At 45.1% G+C, this 16844-nt stretch overlaps 1 protein-coding gene across 1 annotated transcript in view; it reads right to left on the bottom strand.

The window, feature by feature from the left end:
• The window catches only part of LOC119455391 (serine proteinase stubble), a 111260-nt gene that overhangs the window by 38801 nt on the left and 55615 nt on the right, over window positions 1–16844 (bottom strand). Inside the window, exons 2-3 of the mRNA XM_049668735.1 lie at window positions 5262–5352; window positions 2984–3904 (exon numbers count right to left, since the gene is read on the bottom strand). Coding sequence (XP_049524692.1) covers window positions 2984–3904; window positions 5262–5352 — 1012 coding nt within the window. The remainder of the gene's footprint in view (window positions 1–2983; window positions 3905–5261; window positions 5353–16844) is intronic.

The raw sequence follows: 16844 nt of genomic DNA, 5'->3' as shown, positions 1-16844 counted from the left end.
TTTGTCATTCGTAATGGGTAAGCGATTAGAATTGAAAATAAACAAAGTGCGTCTGTAGGAAAACCGCGCTGACCATTGAGATCAGTTGAGTGCTGCTGTTCTCTAGTAAGGAAGCTTTCCTGTGACACAAAACTTTAAAAAGTTGTATGGTCACTTCAATGACCACGCATATAGACAGAGCTATATAGCAGTAGCCTGGCTTGGAGTAAGGCACGCCTCATGAGAGCCACTTAGTCGCGCAATGTCAACCTAAGCTGAAACCACTACTGTCTAATGTCTGTGAGAATTGCGGCTAATCAATCTAAACATGCTTGAACATGTTAAAGGGATTCTAATAGGCTGAGAGTATATTCATCATTTCCACAAGGCCAGATTCTAGCGAGCGTCTACGCATGCACGCAGGCGGTCGGTTGTACACAGGTTGTACCTGAAAAAAAAAAATCTATGGCAGTTGCAGAACTATTGGAACTATCTTGTGTAAGAATAGGCTCACAAGGGACTCGTCAGGTAATACCATCAACTTGCTAATTCAATCTCAAAGCTTGCTGTTTTGTGTTTTGTGCTGTTTTGTGACGAGCGACCACGTAGACCAGTATAACCAGTGTAACATATATTTTTTTTCAATTAGCGCTGAAGTAAAGTTCTCATCACCGCTTTTGAGCAAAGGGTCATTCTGCGTCAAACAGAACCGCCGGAAGCTCGACCCTATCCAACATATTTTTAAAAAATTGGTATTTCTACGTGGTCTCAAGAAATGCATTCCAAAACTATAATTGGCCAAAGACTATTTTTATACACGCGGAGGTCACTCGGGTTTCACCAAACGGCCATAAGCAAAGTGGCATGGTAGTCTCTGCTAGAGATCCAGTGTTTGTTGCATTGTTCAAACACTTGCCTAATTGTGCTTTCACTTTCAAACTCAGACAATAATTTCTTTGTTTTATTTTTCATTAACTTTAATTTAAAATAGCCAGATTACAGTAGTCTTGATAAATTATTCACAAAAGATGCTCGCATAAGAAAATTTCAAATTACTTTATAAAATGTCCGAAAATGGTATTATTAAATGAAATGTTATTTGCACCACGATATCGTAGGTCGACTCTGAAACAAAAATCTGAATTTGAAGAATTACCCGCCGCAGTTGCTCAGTGGCTATGGTGTTGGGCTGCTGAGCACGAGGTCGCGGGATCGAATCCCGGCCACGGCGGCCGCATCTCGATGGGGGCGAAATGCGAAAACACCCGTGTACTTAGATTTAGGTGCACGTTAAAGAACCCCAGGTGGTCCAAATTTCCGGAGTCCCCCACTACGGCGTGCCTCATAATCAGTACTGGTTTTGGCACGTAAAACCCCATAATTTTTTTTTTTTGAATTTGAAGAAAAAAAGCGCCACTTTCATGCATAGTGAAACGGTAGTAAAAACTGAGTTGTCCATAAAAAATGTGTTGACAAATGGGTATCAGAGAAGGACAATAATTCTTGGTAGAGAAACATTAATCAATATAATTCTTGTTTTACGAAGGAAAGATTTGTTGAACTTGGGCCTCAGCTTTGCAATATTTTGTGTCACAGTTCGCCTTCCCCTCGTAACCTCTTTGCGGGAAATGCTAACTGGGGCGACCCACACTGTGTTAAATTACGGGAGCTAGATTACCGCTGTGCAAATTCAAAAAGAGGTAATTCTGCAATGCTTGGCTTACAGTACTTTTTTTTTCAAGGTTATTCACGGCATACGCTTACTAAATGCAATAAAAACACAAATTAGATGCGATTATTCTATTATTGCTTGTTCATTAAATGTATATAGAGAGCTCAACATGAGGTTGAGAGTTTTAGAGGCTAAGAGCGAACTTTTAGGAAATGAAAACTCTGCCGAATGCGTCTCTCTTACGCGTGCTGGAACACGCTTTCACAAACGTGCATTTGTTTTGCATCGCAGTTGCTCTACTGAAACTGCGATTTTTTACTCATTGCAAGATTTATGCGAGCAGATATGGGGGATCTATCCAGTGCTTGATACGGCAGCCTTTGTCAGCCACGCCTACATAGCCAAACTTACTAGCGTATCCGTATTTATTGTGCGTGTGTATTGCTTGCGAGTGCAGTATTTTATGCATCACCATTATTATCCGAATGGGCATCGTTGGTGAAGGCCAGGGAAACTTCTCCACATTTAATAAGGAATGTATCTCTGTCTTTTTTGGCCTTATAAGAGCTATAAAAGGTTGCGAAGGAGTGAAGCACTTGAAAGAGAGTAACACTATTTTAACACCTTGGTTATACTACAGTCCATCTTCATCTTTTGCCCGCCACCTGTAATAAGAAATTCCGCAGTGTCGAAAGAGTAGTCGGTGAAATAAACGATTACTCATGATCAATGAATGCTGCTTCAGCCGAGGTCATTGATGAGAAAAGCAAAAACAAAACTAGAAACCAGGTTTTTATTGCGTGGAATGGGGCTTCGTCTTTTATCGCTGAAATAAGGACATCCTCTAGTCACAGCGCCTTATATTGCACGAATCATCCCCAATACTTCTCTTTCTTGGTACCGTTGTTTCCACGTACCGTCAATTTCTACCAAGGATATTCTATGGAAACATTTTTGGTGATGTCACCCTGACCAGCGTGTGGGCTGCTGTGTTTAAGTGCGTAGATCGCAATCTTTAAAATTTATTTTTGTTCCTTGAAGACATAATCTTAATTGTCCAGCTATAGCACGACAAGCTCCAACATCCATCGCAGTTGCCTCACCATTTTTGCCCTTTTATTAGGGCCTTTTCTGTCCCCTTCCCAATGCCGAGTAGCATGTAGGCGCCTACTTATACGAAGACATAATTATATGTATTTCAATAAAGAGCTTTCTCTCTCTTCAAAGATCTAGTGCTGTCATTTGTTGAGCGTACCACTGTGAGTATCACAGTTATTGTAGTAGTCAAAAAGGCAGCATGTCAGCGCAATGAGTAGCCGCTCGCCTGCTAACCTTTGGGCCTCTTGTTCAGCAGCTGGCTCGGTGGCACCGGTCTCTTGGAACCCACAGGCGTCGACGCGCTGCCAGTGTGCGCCGCTGGCGTAGCGGGTGGCCTGCGAGTCGTCGTCGTCGGCCGGCCGTGCGTGCCGTGTTGCGGCCGCTGCGGCCGCTGCGGACCCGGAGGCCGGCCTGGTCTCTTGGTCGTCGTCGTAGTCGTCGTGCTCGTTTTCGTCGTAGTCCTCCGAGTGGTCGTCGGAGGCCTTGTCGGCGGCCGGCGGCTCGGTCGAAACGTGATGATGGGCACCAGGGTCGGCCGCGGCCTGAACAGCGACCAGAAGGTGGTGATGCCAGGAGGCCGGAACGTCGGCGGCCACCGGGTCGCCGTGACCACTACGCTGGCCACCGTCGGAGTGCTGCTGGGCGCTTGTGTCGTCGTGCTCGTCATCACCGGTCTCCGCGTAGACGACGGGGACGTCGTGCTCGGCCTAGCCGAAGGCCTGTACGTTCTCCTGGTCGTCGAGGGCCTCTTGGTCGTGGTAGGCGTGGGCGAAGTGGGCGTCAGATAGATAAGCGTAAAATTTCTCTGCGGATAGCCGGGAACAGAGATGCTGTATAAGCTCGTGGTCGCGCCGGGCTTGCCTGGTGGCGGTTTGGCGTGCGGCGGCGGCGGCTTGGGGCGCTGCTTCTGCGGCTGCGGCGGTGACGATGGTGGTGGTGCTGTGGACGTCGTCGTGGACGAAGTAGGCGGCTCGGGCGCCAGGCCCCCCGCGACGCTGTTCTCGCTGTCATCGTACTGGCAGCAGGAACCGTATAGGAAGCCGTCCGTGCACGTACCCAGGTGCTTTCCGTCCAGTTTGATGCACTCCCACACGAACATGCACGTACCCCGTTCGCTGATGGCGTTCTCGCATGACTTTGGGCTGATCTTCAGACCTGCGAACGCCACAGTGCAGCCCGAAGTTAGCTTGGCTTTGTAAAAGTTTTGACACCGTGCCCGCGGAGAGCCACTCGGCATAAACACATGGTCAATTATAGCAAAAGAAACATGCGATATATCAACTTGTCTAGGCGTACAGAGGGGTCCACTGCTATAGGGAACACTTGAGTGCAGAGCATGTCCGGATTTTCCTCTCTCCCAAGAGTACAATTGCCTAGATTTGGAGCATATAACTTGCAGTTGGTAGCTCTCACTTCTTTCGACACGCCTGTGCAGTGCACTGACAATTGCTTCCGCAGCCACTTGCAGCTAGGACGCCAGCCAAGTGAGGGCCGCACATTTGAGTGTTCCCTTTAACCGTGGATATCACTGTATAAATAGGTGTAATAACAACAACACTGCCCATACAGGAAGTATGACGAAACGATGTCAATGGTTGTACTATAATTACTTTCTGTGTTATTTCTTGCGAGCGTGTAGTTTCACACATGACTCGTTACGTCCCGTCTCCAAGAAGTATGGATGCATGTCATTATGTGTTACGTGTCATTCTTATTTGAGACTCGAAAGAGAGGTCGCAGCCGCAGCCCTTCACTGTTAATCTGTTATTCACTGTTATTTAAAAGCAGCGATTCAATCACTTATCACGCTTGCTCCAGACACGGTGGTTTTCCAAATGGCCAATTCCTTCACATCGCCAAATGAGCATTTTTGATCTTCGACGGAGGTCCGGTCATGATCATACGTATTACTTGCGTTTTGATGTTCGTTACTGTTTGAAAGCAAAACACTGACTAAAAAGCAAAAACTTCTTTGTAGCACCCAGCCAGGCGCCAGTGAGCCCCCACGGCAATTTTCGTCGCGAACCGGTTCACCTGTCTGAACATAAGAGCACAGGAGCGCCTAGAAAGCAATTAAGACAGCACAACTCGGTGGGGATGATATTGGCTGTTCGGACTGTTTCATATAAACCTGGCCGAGACCACCATGGATGACTGAACTTTCATTTATCATAATCGGAATTTTGTGTTTCTGCTGCTTGTGAGCGAACCAACGAACCATATTGCAAAAGATTTGAGACATGTACTCTCGTACATGTCTCAAATCTTTCGAGGAATATAAATAGAAGAATTCCGAAGTATAAATAGAAATCTTGAGTACGTATATTTATTTTAATGTCAAGTTTTCGCGTTTTATAGTGTTTTATTTATCGGGAGTGTAGAACTGAATTCTCTGAACTTAGCAGGTCATCTGCCCGTTTATAAGCGAACGCTTTAATGGTGGGATAAATGACATACAAGCTTCAGTATGAGCCGATGTGATCCGAGTGGTAATTGGATGGAGCGTACGTACCTTTGGCGAGTGAAATGACTGAAAATGTGAATACTAGGACTGGAAGAATAGGAGTGGCGCCGCTCGTTTCTGCTAATCGCCATCGAACACCCTGCAGCAGAAAAAGAAAGCAAAAAAAGAAAGCAATTAGAGCATGATATAAATACGACGAAAGCAACACTTCAACAAACGCAATCACGTAGGTGCACGTGCTTGTTCGTTTGTAATGCCTTGCGATGATTAATATAGGTCCCCCTATGCTGATCACAAATTCGAAGCAAAAAAAAAAAAAAAAAAACGGCATTTGTTTGGTGCTTGCCGTAATTCGACTTTTGCTGGACCGGCGGAATGCAGAGTGTCGAAGGGAAACTTTTCTTCGTTGCAGTTTTCGTTCCCGTTCAGTGGAAACCGTTCAGTTCCGATGAAACTCCGGAACGATAAAATAACGGGTCAGACCGGTTCGAGCCAGTTCATGCTCGTTAGCATTGCCGAAGAATATTTCCTCGAAAACAGCATCCACTTATTTTCCACGCAATGGAGCTACACGAAAAGAATAATAATAATAATAAACAAAATCAAAGCCCCTTTCTTAAAGAAAGATCATTGAACGCGAAGCTTTCTCCCATGCAAACTGAATCAGTCCAAAGCCAACGACCACGCAACGAACCCAAGAAATGCTGAGCGACCCGATGCGATGCCTATATGATTTGATTGCTTGTTTAGGATTGTATTGTTTGAACGTTGAATTTAAGTGAAGACACATTTCGTTAAGCTGCATAGACTTTATTTTAGATCATGTAGCCGTTGATTACACGCACACACTCACACTTTCACGGATGACTCTACACTTGCACAGTATTGCCTTGCGATCTCTGTGGAAGAAGGTCAGAGGCTCTACCGTTGCCGATACACGGGATCGGCCTTACGGGCACGATCGCGCTCGCGCTTACGTTCGCGTACGGCAGCCTCTTCTGTCATGCGCTGCACCCGCGGCCTCCCCATGTTGACGGCCGGGAATGCATTGCGTGACGCGCGTAATGCAATGCAGATATATACAGTTCCACTTGGTAGCGTGGCGTTGCAGTTCCCATTGTTCTCATCGGTACAACTGCGAATGTAAACTGTCGTGTTCTACGATACGTATGTGGTGCGCCGTTGTTCTATTGTGTAAGTTGACTTTCCTGCAGTGCATTTTAGTCGCTATCGGACGAATCAGTGAACCATAGAAAGCTTCGCTTTAAAAAGGTGTGCATGTTGTTCTTCAAGACACCAGTAGAGACAAGAAAAAAAAAGATATTGCAACTAAAATGGAGTCGTTTGAATCCATTTGAAGCGATGCTCCAGTGAAGAGGTTCAATGCGTGCTTTCTCACTAAATGCGATGTTCTGTTTAATGTCGACTCAGCGACGAGTCGACTCGGCGAGTCATTGAATCAGCGACGAGTAGCCCAGGCATGTATGATGGTCGTCGAGGAGAGTGGTGACAAGAGGTGTGTGCATAGAGAAGTACGACGCGCACTAATGTAAATACATTTAAATAGCTTACGCCCTTTGTGTCAGTGACGCAAGCCAATTCTAGACGGATTCTGGAATTCTTGCGGGCGTCTAGTTTCACACTTGACTCGTTACGTCCCGGAGTTTTGATTCGCGGCGCTTTTACAAATGAGGTAGTCTAGTTGAGCCACAGGGCCAGGAAATGCATGGATGAGAAGCTACAGAGAAGGGTGGTCAAGGACAACCGAAAGCCGTTATTTTTTTTTCAGCTTTGCTTCGGAGTTAAAAATAAAAATAAAATCGTAACGCGTCGTTTAAGTCCCGGTTCAGGCAAACGTTTTCTTTTTTAGTTTTTTTTTCTGGTTTTCAGTTTACGGTCCAGTTGCACTTCGATATACTTGGCGGAAACCGGCAGGCAGATTTTTATTTATGTCAACCAGGCTATGTCAAAATTTCGACAATAAAAAAAAAGCTACCCGCTATTATTCACTTGCTTAACTTTAAATAGACCCCGTTTACGGGCGGCATTGTCGTGCAATAGCTGATCTAAATTTTACTAAAACAAATCACTGATTCTGTAATGAGGGCACAACGGAAACATCAGTCAAACTGCAGGGCCACACGAATGACGTGCGATGAAAGCTATATTTATTTATTTATTTATTCATTCATTCATTCATTCATTCATTCATTCATTCATTCATTCATTCATTCATTCATTCATTCATTCATTCATTCATTCATTCATTCTCTCAGAATACCCTGTATTGTCGCAGCTTTAAAGAGGGTAGAAGGGGTTACAATGGTATGATTAACGCAGAAACAGGCAGAAAGTCACCGCATAATTTACGATGCTTACGCTAGGTATCTATCTATTAATGTGACATGGGTTACATGACAAGTGAAAGACATCTCGTAAAATCAGAGACACTCTGTTTCCTGATGGGTGTAACATAGACCTTCGTCGACAATCTGTGTGGACAGCCTATGTCTGTATAATACATAAAAGCACATATGTAAAAGTACGTACACAAGGGATAATACATAGAAGCACACATATAAAATTGCAGTGCACAGGGCATAACAATACATGGCTGCCACTCTTTGAGCAAGCTCTGTAAAACACGTTATGTTATTGTTGCGACAAGTTTGTCCTGAAGGTTGACGTGTGCGTCATGTTATTTAATTACCATTAAATGCAACTCAAGGCAGCTTAAAAATGTTCACATTATAGATGCACCGCAGCTGTGATCATTACGTTCACGTGATATGCAAATATAACACAATTTTTTCATCTCTGTAAGGGATCGCAGCGCGCATTCACAAAAAAATATGTAAATGCAAGTCACCGTTTTCAGTGCAGGACAGAGGTAGCTAACTACTCAAGGAAGCAAGCGCACCAGGGGATACTGCACGTGGCAGCTGCCTGCAGCGCCATTAAACTTCTTCAGGGTAAAGGTAAACAATTTCGAAGTTTCACCCGCAGCATTCACAGCGATAGCAAGATTTAACGCCTCAGACGTTGTTCTAACTACACGTGGCTGTGACATTTTGCCGCGACGCACCATGCGAGCTACTCTTTGCGAGTAGAAACAGCGCGAATGCCAGCTACCAGGCATCTCATGACGCTGCCCTGATCAGGAGCCCAGCCAGTGTCGTTGCAGACATCGCATCTCGATGGCGAATGAGATGAAACCGACGAGAAACCGTCGGTGTTACGGTACCAGTGAAATTTTGAGTAACGTTTGTTCGATGTTTACTATCTGTTGCGCTCATAGCAGTGCACACACACGGAGCAGCTCAGCGGGAACGCGGCTGGGCTTATGGAATGCCTGCACTAAATGGTCATGCCAGCAGCGGAAGGATGCACGCTGATTTGGAACCACCACCTAGCCGACTGAGCGGAGCGTTCACGGTGTGGCCACTTCGCTTCGTCGTTTTTTTGCTGTCAAACTCACTGCACGTCTCTATGGCGTAGCACAGCTCACTGCCCCAACTGTCGGGAGATAAGGGCAGATACAGAACACATCCTCTACTCATGTAACACTGCCATTACCTCTTCTCATTTCCCTTATCCTCGCCCTCCTTCCTGCAGCGCTTGGTTTCATTTCACTCGGACTCGGCGGTTCATCAGCGGGCCTTAGCGGAGCAAGCGCTCGTCTTCTTTACTGGGCCTTAGTGCTGGCCTCAAATAAATTCTTCCTCCTCTTCCTCTGGATAACCCCCCTTACCCTCCACGACGGATGCATGCGTCGTCTCTAGCTGGAAAACACCATGGCGCGAACAGCGACGGCGCCAACGCGCTTCGAGCTCCTGTATGGTTGTACAGAAAATTGGGAGACGCTTAAGTTTCACCTTTAAGAGTAGAACGCGATAGCATTCAAAGATCCCTGACTGCTTCTCACGCTTCCCGGCAACTCTAGGTTATGTAGCCGTAATGTTTACCGGGAAACGCTGGCGGCGAACACTATGCACGAAGGCGAGCGTTCCGGGTCTCTTAACACGAAAGTGCTTTATGCCGGGGTCCACGATCTACTTCCTGTAATAGATGGGACGTGCGAGGCGAACGCGTAAAATATGAATACTTGACCCGGATGGTGCCGCCATCTGGGAGCGGCGAAACTGAGTATTGCATCATGACACTAATGAGCGCCGACATTGAGCGCTTCGGCAGTCTCAGTGCAGCTGAGGCTCCAACGCGGGATTCTGCAAAGGTAACGATGTAGTTTTCGCACAAGGTTTGTCTTTCGCGTCGGGTTAGCCTGTGACTCCTCGTCGCCTACGGAGTGCAGCTTCAACATGCATCAGCAATACTTACACGCCACCTACTGCTTCGCTTGCGGTGGCACCACCTAAAAAAACTGCTGCGCTGAGCGGAACAGAAAGGCACCGACGCTTTGGTCTGGCGAGAGAGACGCTAGTGTAGGAAGCATGTAGGCTCCCTACGCCAGCATGAAGCAGAACGCCCTCGCGCGTTCGCGGCGCACGCTGCCAACTCTGCCACTCTCATTCCTGAAGTTGAGCGCGTCGCAACTCAACTGGCTGACTAAGACAATGTGGAGCCGGACCAAAATAGCCGTATACGTGCGACGATGCGACTCGGCAGCCGGACGCCACTCGCCAACAGGACGCCTGCGCGCTAAGCTACACGGTCGCCGACCCGCAAATCGTGCGGCTTTCGTCCGCAGCGGACCGTGAGTTCACGAAGCGATTTACGAACAACTCGTTCGGTTTCGCTTGTACGGTTTGCGAACGCCAGTGGTTTATGGCGGATTGGCGCAGTGCTCCGACGCCCGCAATGCAGTGTCTCCGGGGGATGTTTCCCGGTAGCGAGTCGTTCGACAACTTTAGCTTGTGTCGAGGATCCCTGTGCAGTGGTAGGGTGCCGTTGATGGCTACTTGCAGCTTAATTATTCAGCGTACAATAAACATGCAACAGCTTCTGTGAAGACACGCCTCACTTTCGTGTTCTACTGATTCCTATGAAAGAGGGATCAACCAATTTTTTTTTCTGCAGAGTCATAAAGAAAGAACTGCTCATACGAAACGCTTTCGGCTGCATTTCCGCTATTTTCGGTTGTGCTCGGCGTACGGTAGAAGCAGCGGGTTATGAGTCGAGAAGATTAGTATAGCGCGATTCAGCCAAATTATCGACCCTAGACACGCATCGCACAAGGAAGCAGCTTTACAATTGCTATCTCGGTAGCGAAAGTGCGCTCTGTTGCGGTTAGGGAAGTTGATGATTCTACAACTATTTGATTATTATGAGAGAAAATTGTCGCAGTTTCACCCGAAAGGCGAAGCATCAATTGCAATAGCCAATTAGTAGAGAGCTATACGGAGTAAGGATAGTAGTTTTATCAGCTGTATAAACTTGGACATGCAGCAGCACCAGCAACGCACAGAACTGTTGTCGACGCCGTCGGCGTTTTGCCCGCGTTCGCACCGAACGCGCGCGGCGTTGGTGACTGTTGCCGGTGCCTCTGGGGGCGGCATCATAACAATCATACGGTGCCATGGTGCCGATATTAAAATTAAACACGTTGTCCGAACACATTCCAACATTGTTATATAGTCTAATAAATATGAAAAAAATTGTGTTGCTCTTTTTATTTCTTGCATAAAAGTGAATCACGAAGTAGGATCTCCTGTTATTCCTTTGTTAAAAATATGCGATTTTTCTTATGAGCTCAAGAAGTATTTTGAGAAAAGCAATACAGGTACCTTGAGGAGGAAGCATGGCAATCGAATATACCTAGCCTATGAGAAAAGAACACTCATCGGCTCCTTGACGGTGCAGTGGAGAACAACAGTGTCCTTGTTCTGGGAAGTTTGAACTTTCTTGTTGAACAAGAAAACGCACAAAAGGAATCGCCTGCTTGGCATTAGACAATAGGAGGTTTATTAAATTTGCCGCTTTCGTCCGAATCATTCAAAGGGATAGGAAGGTTAAGCATCCTGTCCTTGCTTCTCGGATGATGTTCTAACTGAACGCGGTCAACAACAACAACAACGGTCACTCCTCATGATACTCGGCAGGAAGAGGGTGTGTAATGTTAAGATAGAGGCAGGCAAGACCACAAGCCAGAGTCATGGTTGCATAAAACGTGCAGTGAAAGAGGGAAGTTTCTAAAGCAGCGAGAAATTGAGGTAATATGAGGAATGCCGCAGATGCCTCGGGTAGAGAACATCGAGGGAAAGGAAAAAAGAAGCAGGAGCTCCACACCAGCACCGACATTATTCCTCGGAGAAACGCAGGTGCCCGGTTGTGGGATTTTTTACGATATTTCACTGGGGTCACTGTAGTTTTTATTCCTTTGCCATGACATGGAAAGATTATCTGTTTGGCAGACGGATTTTAAGCGATTCCTGGTGGACAAGGATTGGTGGACAAGTCAGTTTATAAATAATGCGCAACTTCTACGCGTTTGCAGTGGCGTGGATTCTGGAGAGAGCGACAGTATACGGGTGAACGGCAGTTGATTCTTTCACGGGCCACATCAGCCAACGTTTCTTCAGACGGCAGGGCGGGGCCATGTTGAATCCACCAATGAACCGTCTTCTCATCTTTTCATAGATTCGTAGAAAATACGCTTTCGCAGTATTCATTTTCGCAGAGACAGCCGAAGTGTAGTAGAGAACATTTTAGCGCTGTCCGTAAACGTAGTACTGTTTCCGGAATACCATGTTTCCGGATAGGTGTCGCTAGCGAAAACGCTGGTATAGACATTTTGTGACGCAGAGTTTAACGAGAGAGCCCACAAGGCTACTACTGCCAGTGACCTACCATAAGCTACTGTAATGCTGGTGTAAAGCGGTCATTTTGTGATTCTCCTTCGACTAAGATACTCACATTATACACAAAAATGTTGAAAACGTACTGTACTTATACAAAACATGACAAGATGTCACTATCAACTATCCTACTACCGTGCGCGGGACGGATAACCCAGTGATTTGTAAACGGTAAGTTTACGAACAAGGTAGAACTCTGCCGTTCTTCTTCTTCTTTCTGGGGTTTTACGTGTTTTACATCAAGCATAACTCTGCCGTTATGCTTGATGACGCTTGCATACACTTCTGCTTTTAATTGCTGAGTATCTATAATGTATTCCTGGACCCTTCTATAATGAATTAAGCAGCTATCGAACAACGTTTGATCACCTCTACAGACTTTTAATTGAAAACGTTTCTGCACAACAGAAAGCACTGGAAAATTCAACTATTTCGTATTTACCTGACCTTAACAAAACCTCGGAAATGATGCTAATGCACACAGAGGAAATCGGCAAGATAAAATAAGAAATTAGTCATTAAAGAAAGGCCACCGACTAAATTTACTACTTCGAAGACAGATCGAGACGCCGCGTAACCGAGATCTTCGACCCTCCCGATACCACTGGCGAAATCCTGCTCGACTGAAATAATTAACGCGCTCTCGATAATGTGATTCCTGCTTTCTTTGGCATACCAAGCCAGGACAGTCGAAAGGGCATGTAAGATAGACAGGAAGATGACAGCTCAGTGGCGTACCAACCATTTCTCGAGTGGGGGGGGGGGGGGGGGGCAAACCACAAGAAATCTGACCTTTTTACCTCTCTCTCTCTCTCTCTCTCTCTCTCTATATATATATATATATATATATATATGTGTGTGTGTGTGTGTGTGTGTGTGTGTGTGTGTGTGTGTCTGTATATTGCGAATTACTATTACAGTAAGCGAAAGAGCCTAGAAATGCATCTATCAGTTATTTTTATATTTAACAGCCATCGACCTATTTATCAATCACACATGATGAACCATGGCGGCTCAAAAAGAGTATTTGAATTTGCATTTATTTCTTGCAACTATATAAAATTTCAAGATAATGCAGCGACAAAAGGCAATGAGTGTCTAACAGAGGTCTCAGATTCCACCAAGTATATATAGCCGCAGTACAGTGCAGATAAAAAATGCACATCTGTTACAGCCAATTTTACTAATAAACAAAGAATTGTACTTGATTTTAAAATCTACATCATAAGTGTATCTCTAGTTCAGGTAATATTATTGTCAAGGTTCTACGCAACGAAGTACAATCAACATATACTGCTTGCAATATCCACTAGAACAAAAAATAAAAATAAAATAAAAAGACAGCAGATGTGTGCGACCTTCGAGAATTTTAACCCGTTTTCCACCGATGATGTTTCTTTCAAAAAGTTGCGATAAAACTTTCAATTTCTCGTAAAAACATCGCATACATTAAAAAGTTGCCCGTACATGACTTTTCCGTTTGAAACTTTCGTCCACTTGTAATGCTTTGGAACACTTCTTGTTGGGAATTTTTAAAAAGCCAGTAATTCATCAACACACATGTTACTTCGCCATAAAATTTACCATGGTGTCCTCCCTCCTTCCATTTCTGCCTCCCCCCGTCTTCTTTATTCAATTTCCGTTTGATTTTATATCGGTTGAGTTCACAGTTCTTCGAGAGCAATGGGACAAATTCTTTGTGCACAGAACACCTTCATAAAGCACCGGATCGCTTGCATGCTTAATTTACTGCAAATGTCGTACATAGACCCCTGTCTTTAATGTTTACCTCCTTATTGTCAATAACGTACGCGTCCTTTATTTTCGCTAAGTATAAACAAAATGTCTTATTTGGTTCACTGAGGACATCGCTGAAACCAAGTCTGAACGCAATATGACGCCTGAAAATAGGAACAGAAAGAAGACGGCTCAATAATTATTTCCAACGCTTCTAACTGGACCAGGAATGTAGCAATTTTGTCGCACCTTGCAGTTGGCATGCCCTCCTCCTCTTTCCACAAAATGTAAACCTGTTGTAACGCTCAGCTATGTCGGGACAGTGGGAAGCATAGCTGATAGCTGTCATATCACGCGCTCTAACACTTGAATAAGAAGTGTTTTACAAAGGTTGTGTTTGATCCAACCGCATTTAACATCGCACAGAGAGTTTCCATAACATACCACCAATCTTCACTAAATTTGGTCTTGATGGCCAGGGCAGTCGGCTCAATTCTTCCCCGCTAGTGAGACACGCTCATAACACTCTAGAGTGCTTATACGTAATTTATTGTGAAAGCCCCAATTACCCATCTACTCTGAACTTCACCTACACATCGCCTATTAACTTGTCCTTACAGTCACCAAACATAATGAAGCTGCCGCCTTCAGTTCGGTGAGGACGCCAGGCGAACCTAGTATATCACGCCAGACAATGTAAAAAGAAATAAAATATGAGGGTGCAATAATTATTGGTAAGGCTTCTAAATAAGCCATAAACGTTAAAATACGCAATGAATTGCACTTAAAACCTGTCTATTCCTTCAATGTATAAAATATGTGAAACGCAGAGTTCTTTTCGGGCATTGGGAAACCTAGCAGCAGCATGATACTTTCGAACACATCGTTTAAATTTTTTTAATCTGTATTTGATCAAGAAGCATTTACAATCGCACATAAACTTGGCGTTTTGTTCCACTTATATTCGCCAAATGTGATCTCAGTTGTAGTTGTCATTATGCCAACACAGCCGTCTTAGTTTTACACCACTCGTAAAACAGACTAATAACGCAATGGACCACTTGCATACGCATTCTACTGGAAAATGCACATTTAACCCACATATTTGGAACATTGCCTACATATTACCCATACTATCACCCTAATTATCGGCAGATGTAGACAACATACTTCTTTAGCTCACAGAGGACGGTGGAGAAACAAACTAAGAATCTTGTATGACGCACGAAAACGCATGGGAAAACAAGGGTTTAGTAATTACCTGCATCACTTGCTTTAAAGCAGGAAAGTGAAAGTTTCGCAACGCACGGCGCTTAAAATTCTCTATCCTGACAGAATTATGACCGTTTCTCATGCTGTTGCTTTAGGAGTCTGGGAATTTCAATTAGCAACGGTATGACACCCTGGAACGCTTCAATTAGTAACTTTCTACAACGGCTGTAAAGAACCTACACACGCGCCGTGGTTGCTCAGTGGCTATGGTGTTGGGCTGCTGAGCACGAGGTCGCGGGATCGAATCCCGGCCACGGCGGCCGCATGTCGATGGGGGTGAAATGCGAAAACACCCGTGTACATAGATTTAGGTGCACGTTAAAGAACCCCAGGTGGTCCAAATTTCCGGAGTCCTCCACTACGGCGTGCCTTATAGTCAGAATTGGCTTTGGCACGTAAAATCCCATAATTTAAAGAACCTACAAAGAATAAACATTTAACGCTCGTCACTCAGAACATTTCTCCGTACTTCGAATAATTAACTCCGCATAGTACTCCGCATAGTTTACCTAGAATACCGGGGGAAAACAACTCAATGCCGTGTACAATGCATAAAAAGTGGGAGAGCTATTCAGTGACTGTTTTCGGGTGCACATACACAGTGCAAAATTTCGATACACGCCACCAAAAAGTGGCCCTAATTTGTTCACAATATGAAACATCTGCTGTTTTGCTGCTGTCGGGAAACAAGTAATAGTGCAGCTCTTATTTTGGAAACAGACTCAAAATGAAATCGACAAGGTGAGAAGTGACACAAGCCTTTAGAAAAAATTACAGTCAGTGTTCTATTGGTATTGAAATGACCTTCGACCAAGGTAATTTTCACGAACATGTCTACAATAAGTCGTGATCACACAGTGAAATTCTACAGTTATACCTGTAAGAGGTTTGATTATATTTTTGATGGTGATAAGATACTGAGACTGCAGCGATGGGTAGGCTATTTCTGGACAGAGATTAAATAGTTCCAGCATTTGACAACCCAACGATTTCGTGTAAGGCATATCAGTCGTTGAGCGTGGCTGATTATAATTGTTCATACGGACCTACCCCTCGCCAGCAGGCTAAATATGGCAAGCTTATTGTGTTTTCAAATACAGATTTATCGGCCCCAAAAGCTAGGCATGATGCAAGTAGCGCAAGCTGACATTTGTTAAGGCGGGAACTGCCCAGCAGTAGGCCTTCTCTGCAACGCGAGCGTATATGGTGAATCCCGCGCGTCGTCCTCTACAGAGTGTCCCGAGGAGGCACAAAAGACACGTCCTCGCTGCCCAAGCAGGGTATACGCAGCAAATAACATTACATGCGTGGCCACTCTATTTAGAAAGAAAATTTAGCTTCTGCTGTGGTTTTCTGGACTCTCCAGCGTGCAGGCCAAAAGTGCCCGCTTTCCAAAAGTGTGTGTGTGTGGGGGGGGGGATACATTGCCCCCCCCTTCTAAAAGCGGGGGGGGGAGCAAGTGCCCCCTTGCCCCCCCCCCCCCCCCCCCCGGTAGATACGCCTATGTTGCAGCCAGTAAGCTGAAAACAGCGGTAAAAGAATTTTTTTTTTTACTATAACGAGAATAATGGACACGCTCAAAAATTGCTTGGAGCTAAAAGGTTCAAGTATTTTCATAAGTCGCACATTACTGCAAGCCTACTGCAAAAAAGCGTTCTGGACCGCGGGATACGGCAAGCAATTAAATAAGAACAAAGGTCGTAAAGTGATCCGTGTCTATCATCTCTACGGGCACATGATGTAGTCTGCGTCAGGGATTAAACTGATTATCAGCCAAAGCAAGTCAGCCAGGGCAAATGAGTCTTCT

Source organism: Dermacentor silvarum, chromosome 6 (genome assembly GCF_013339745.2).
Source record: "Dermacentor silvarum isolate Dsil-2018 chromosome 6, BIME_Dsil_1.4, whole genome shotgun sequence".
NCBI lineage: Eukaryota > Metazoa > Arthropoda > Arachnida > Ixodida > Ixodidae > Dermacentor > Dermacentor silvarum.
Note: the sequence above shows the minus strand (reverse complement) of the source record. Positions and strands in the feature narration are given on the sequence as shown.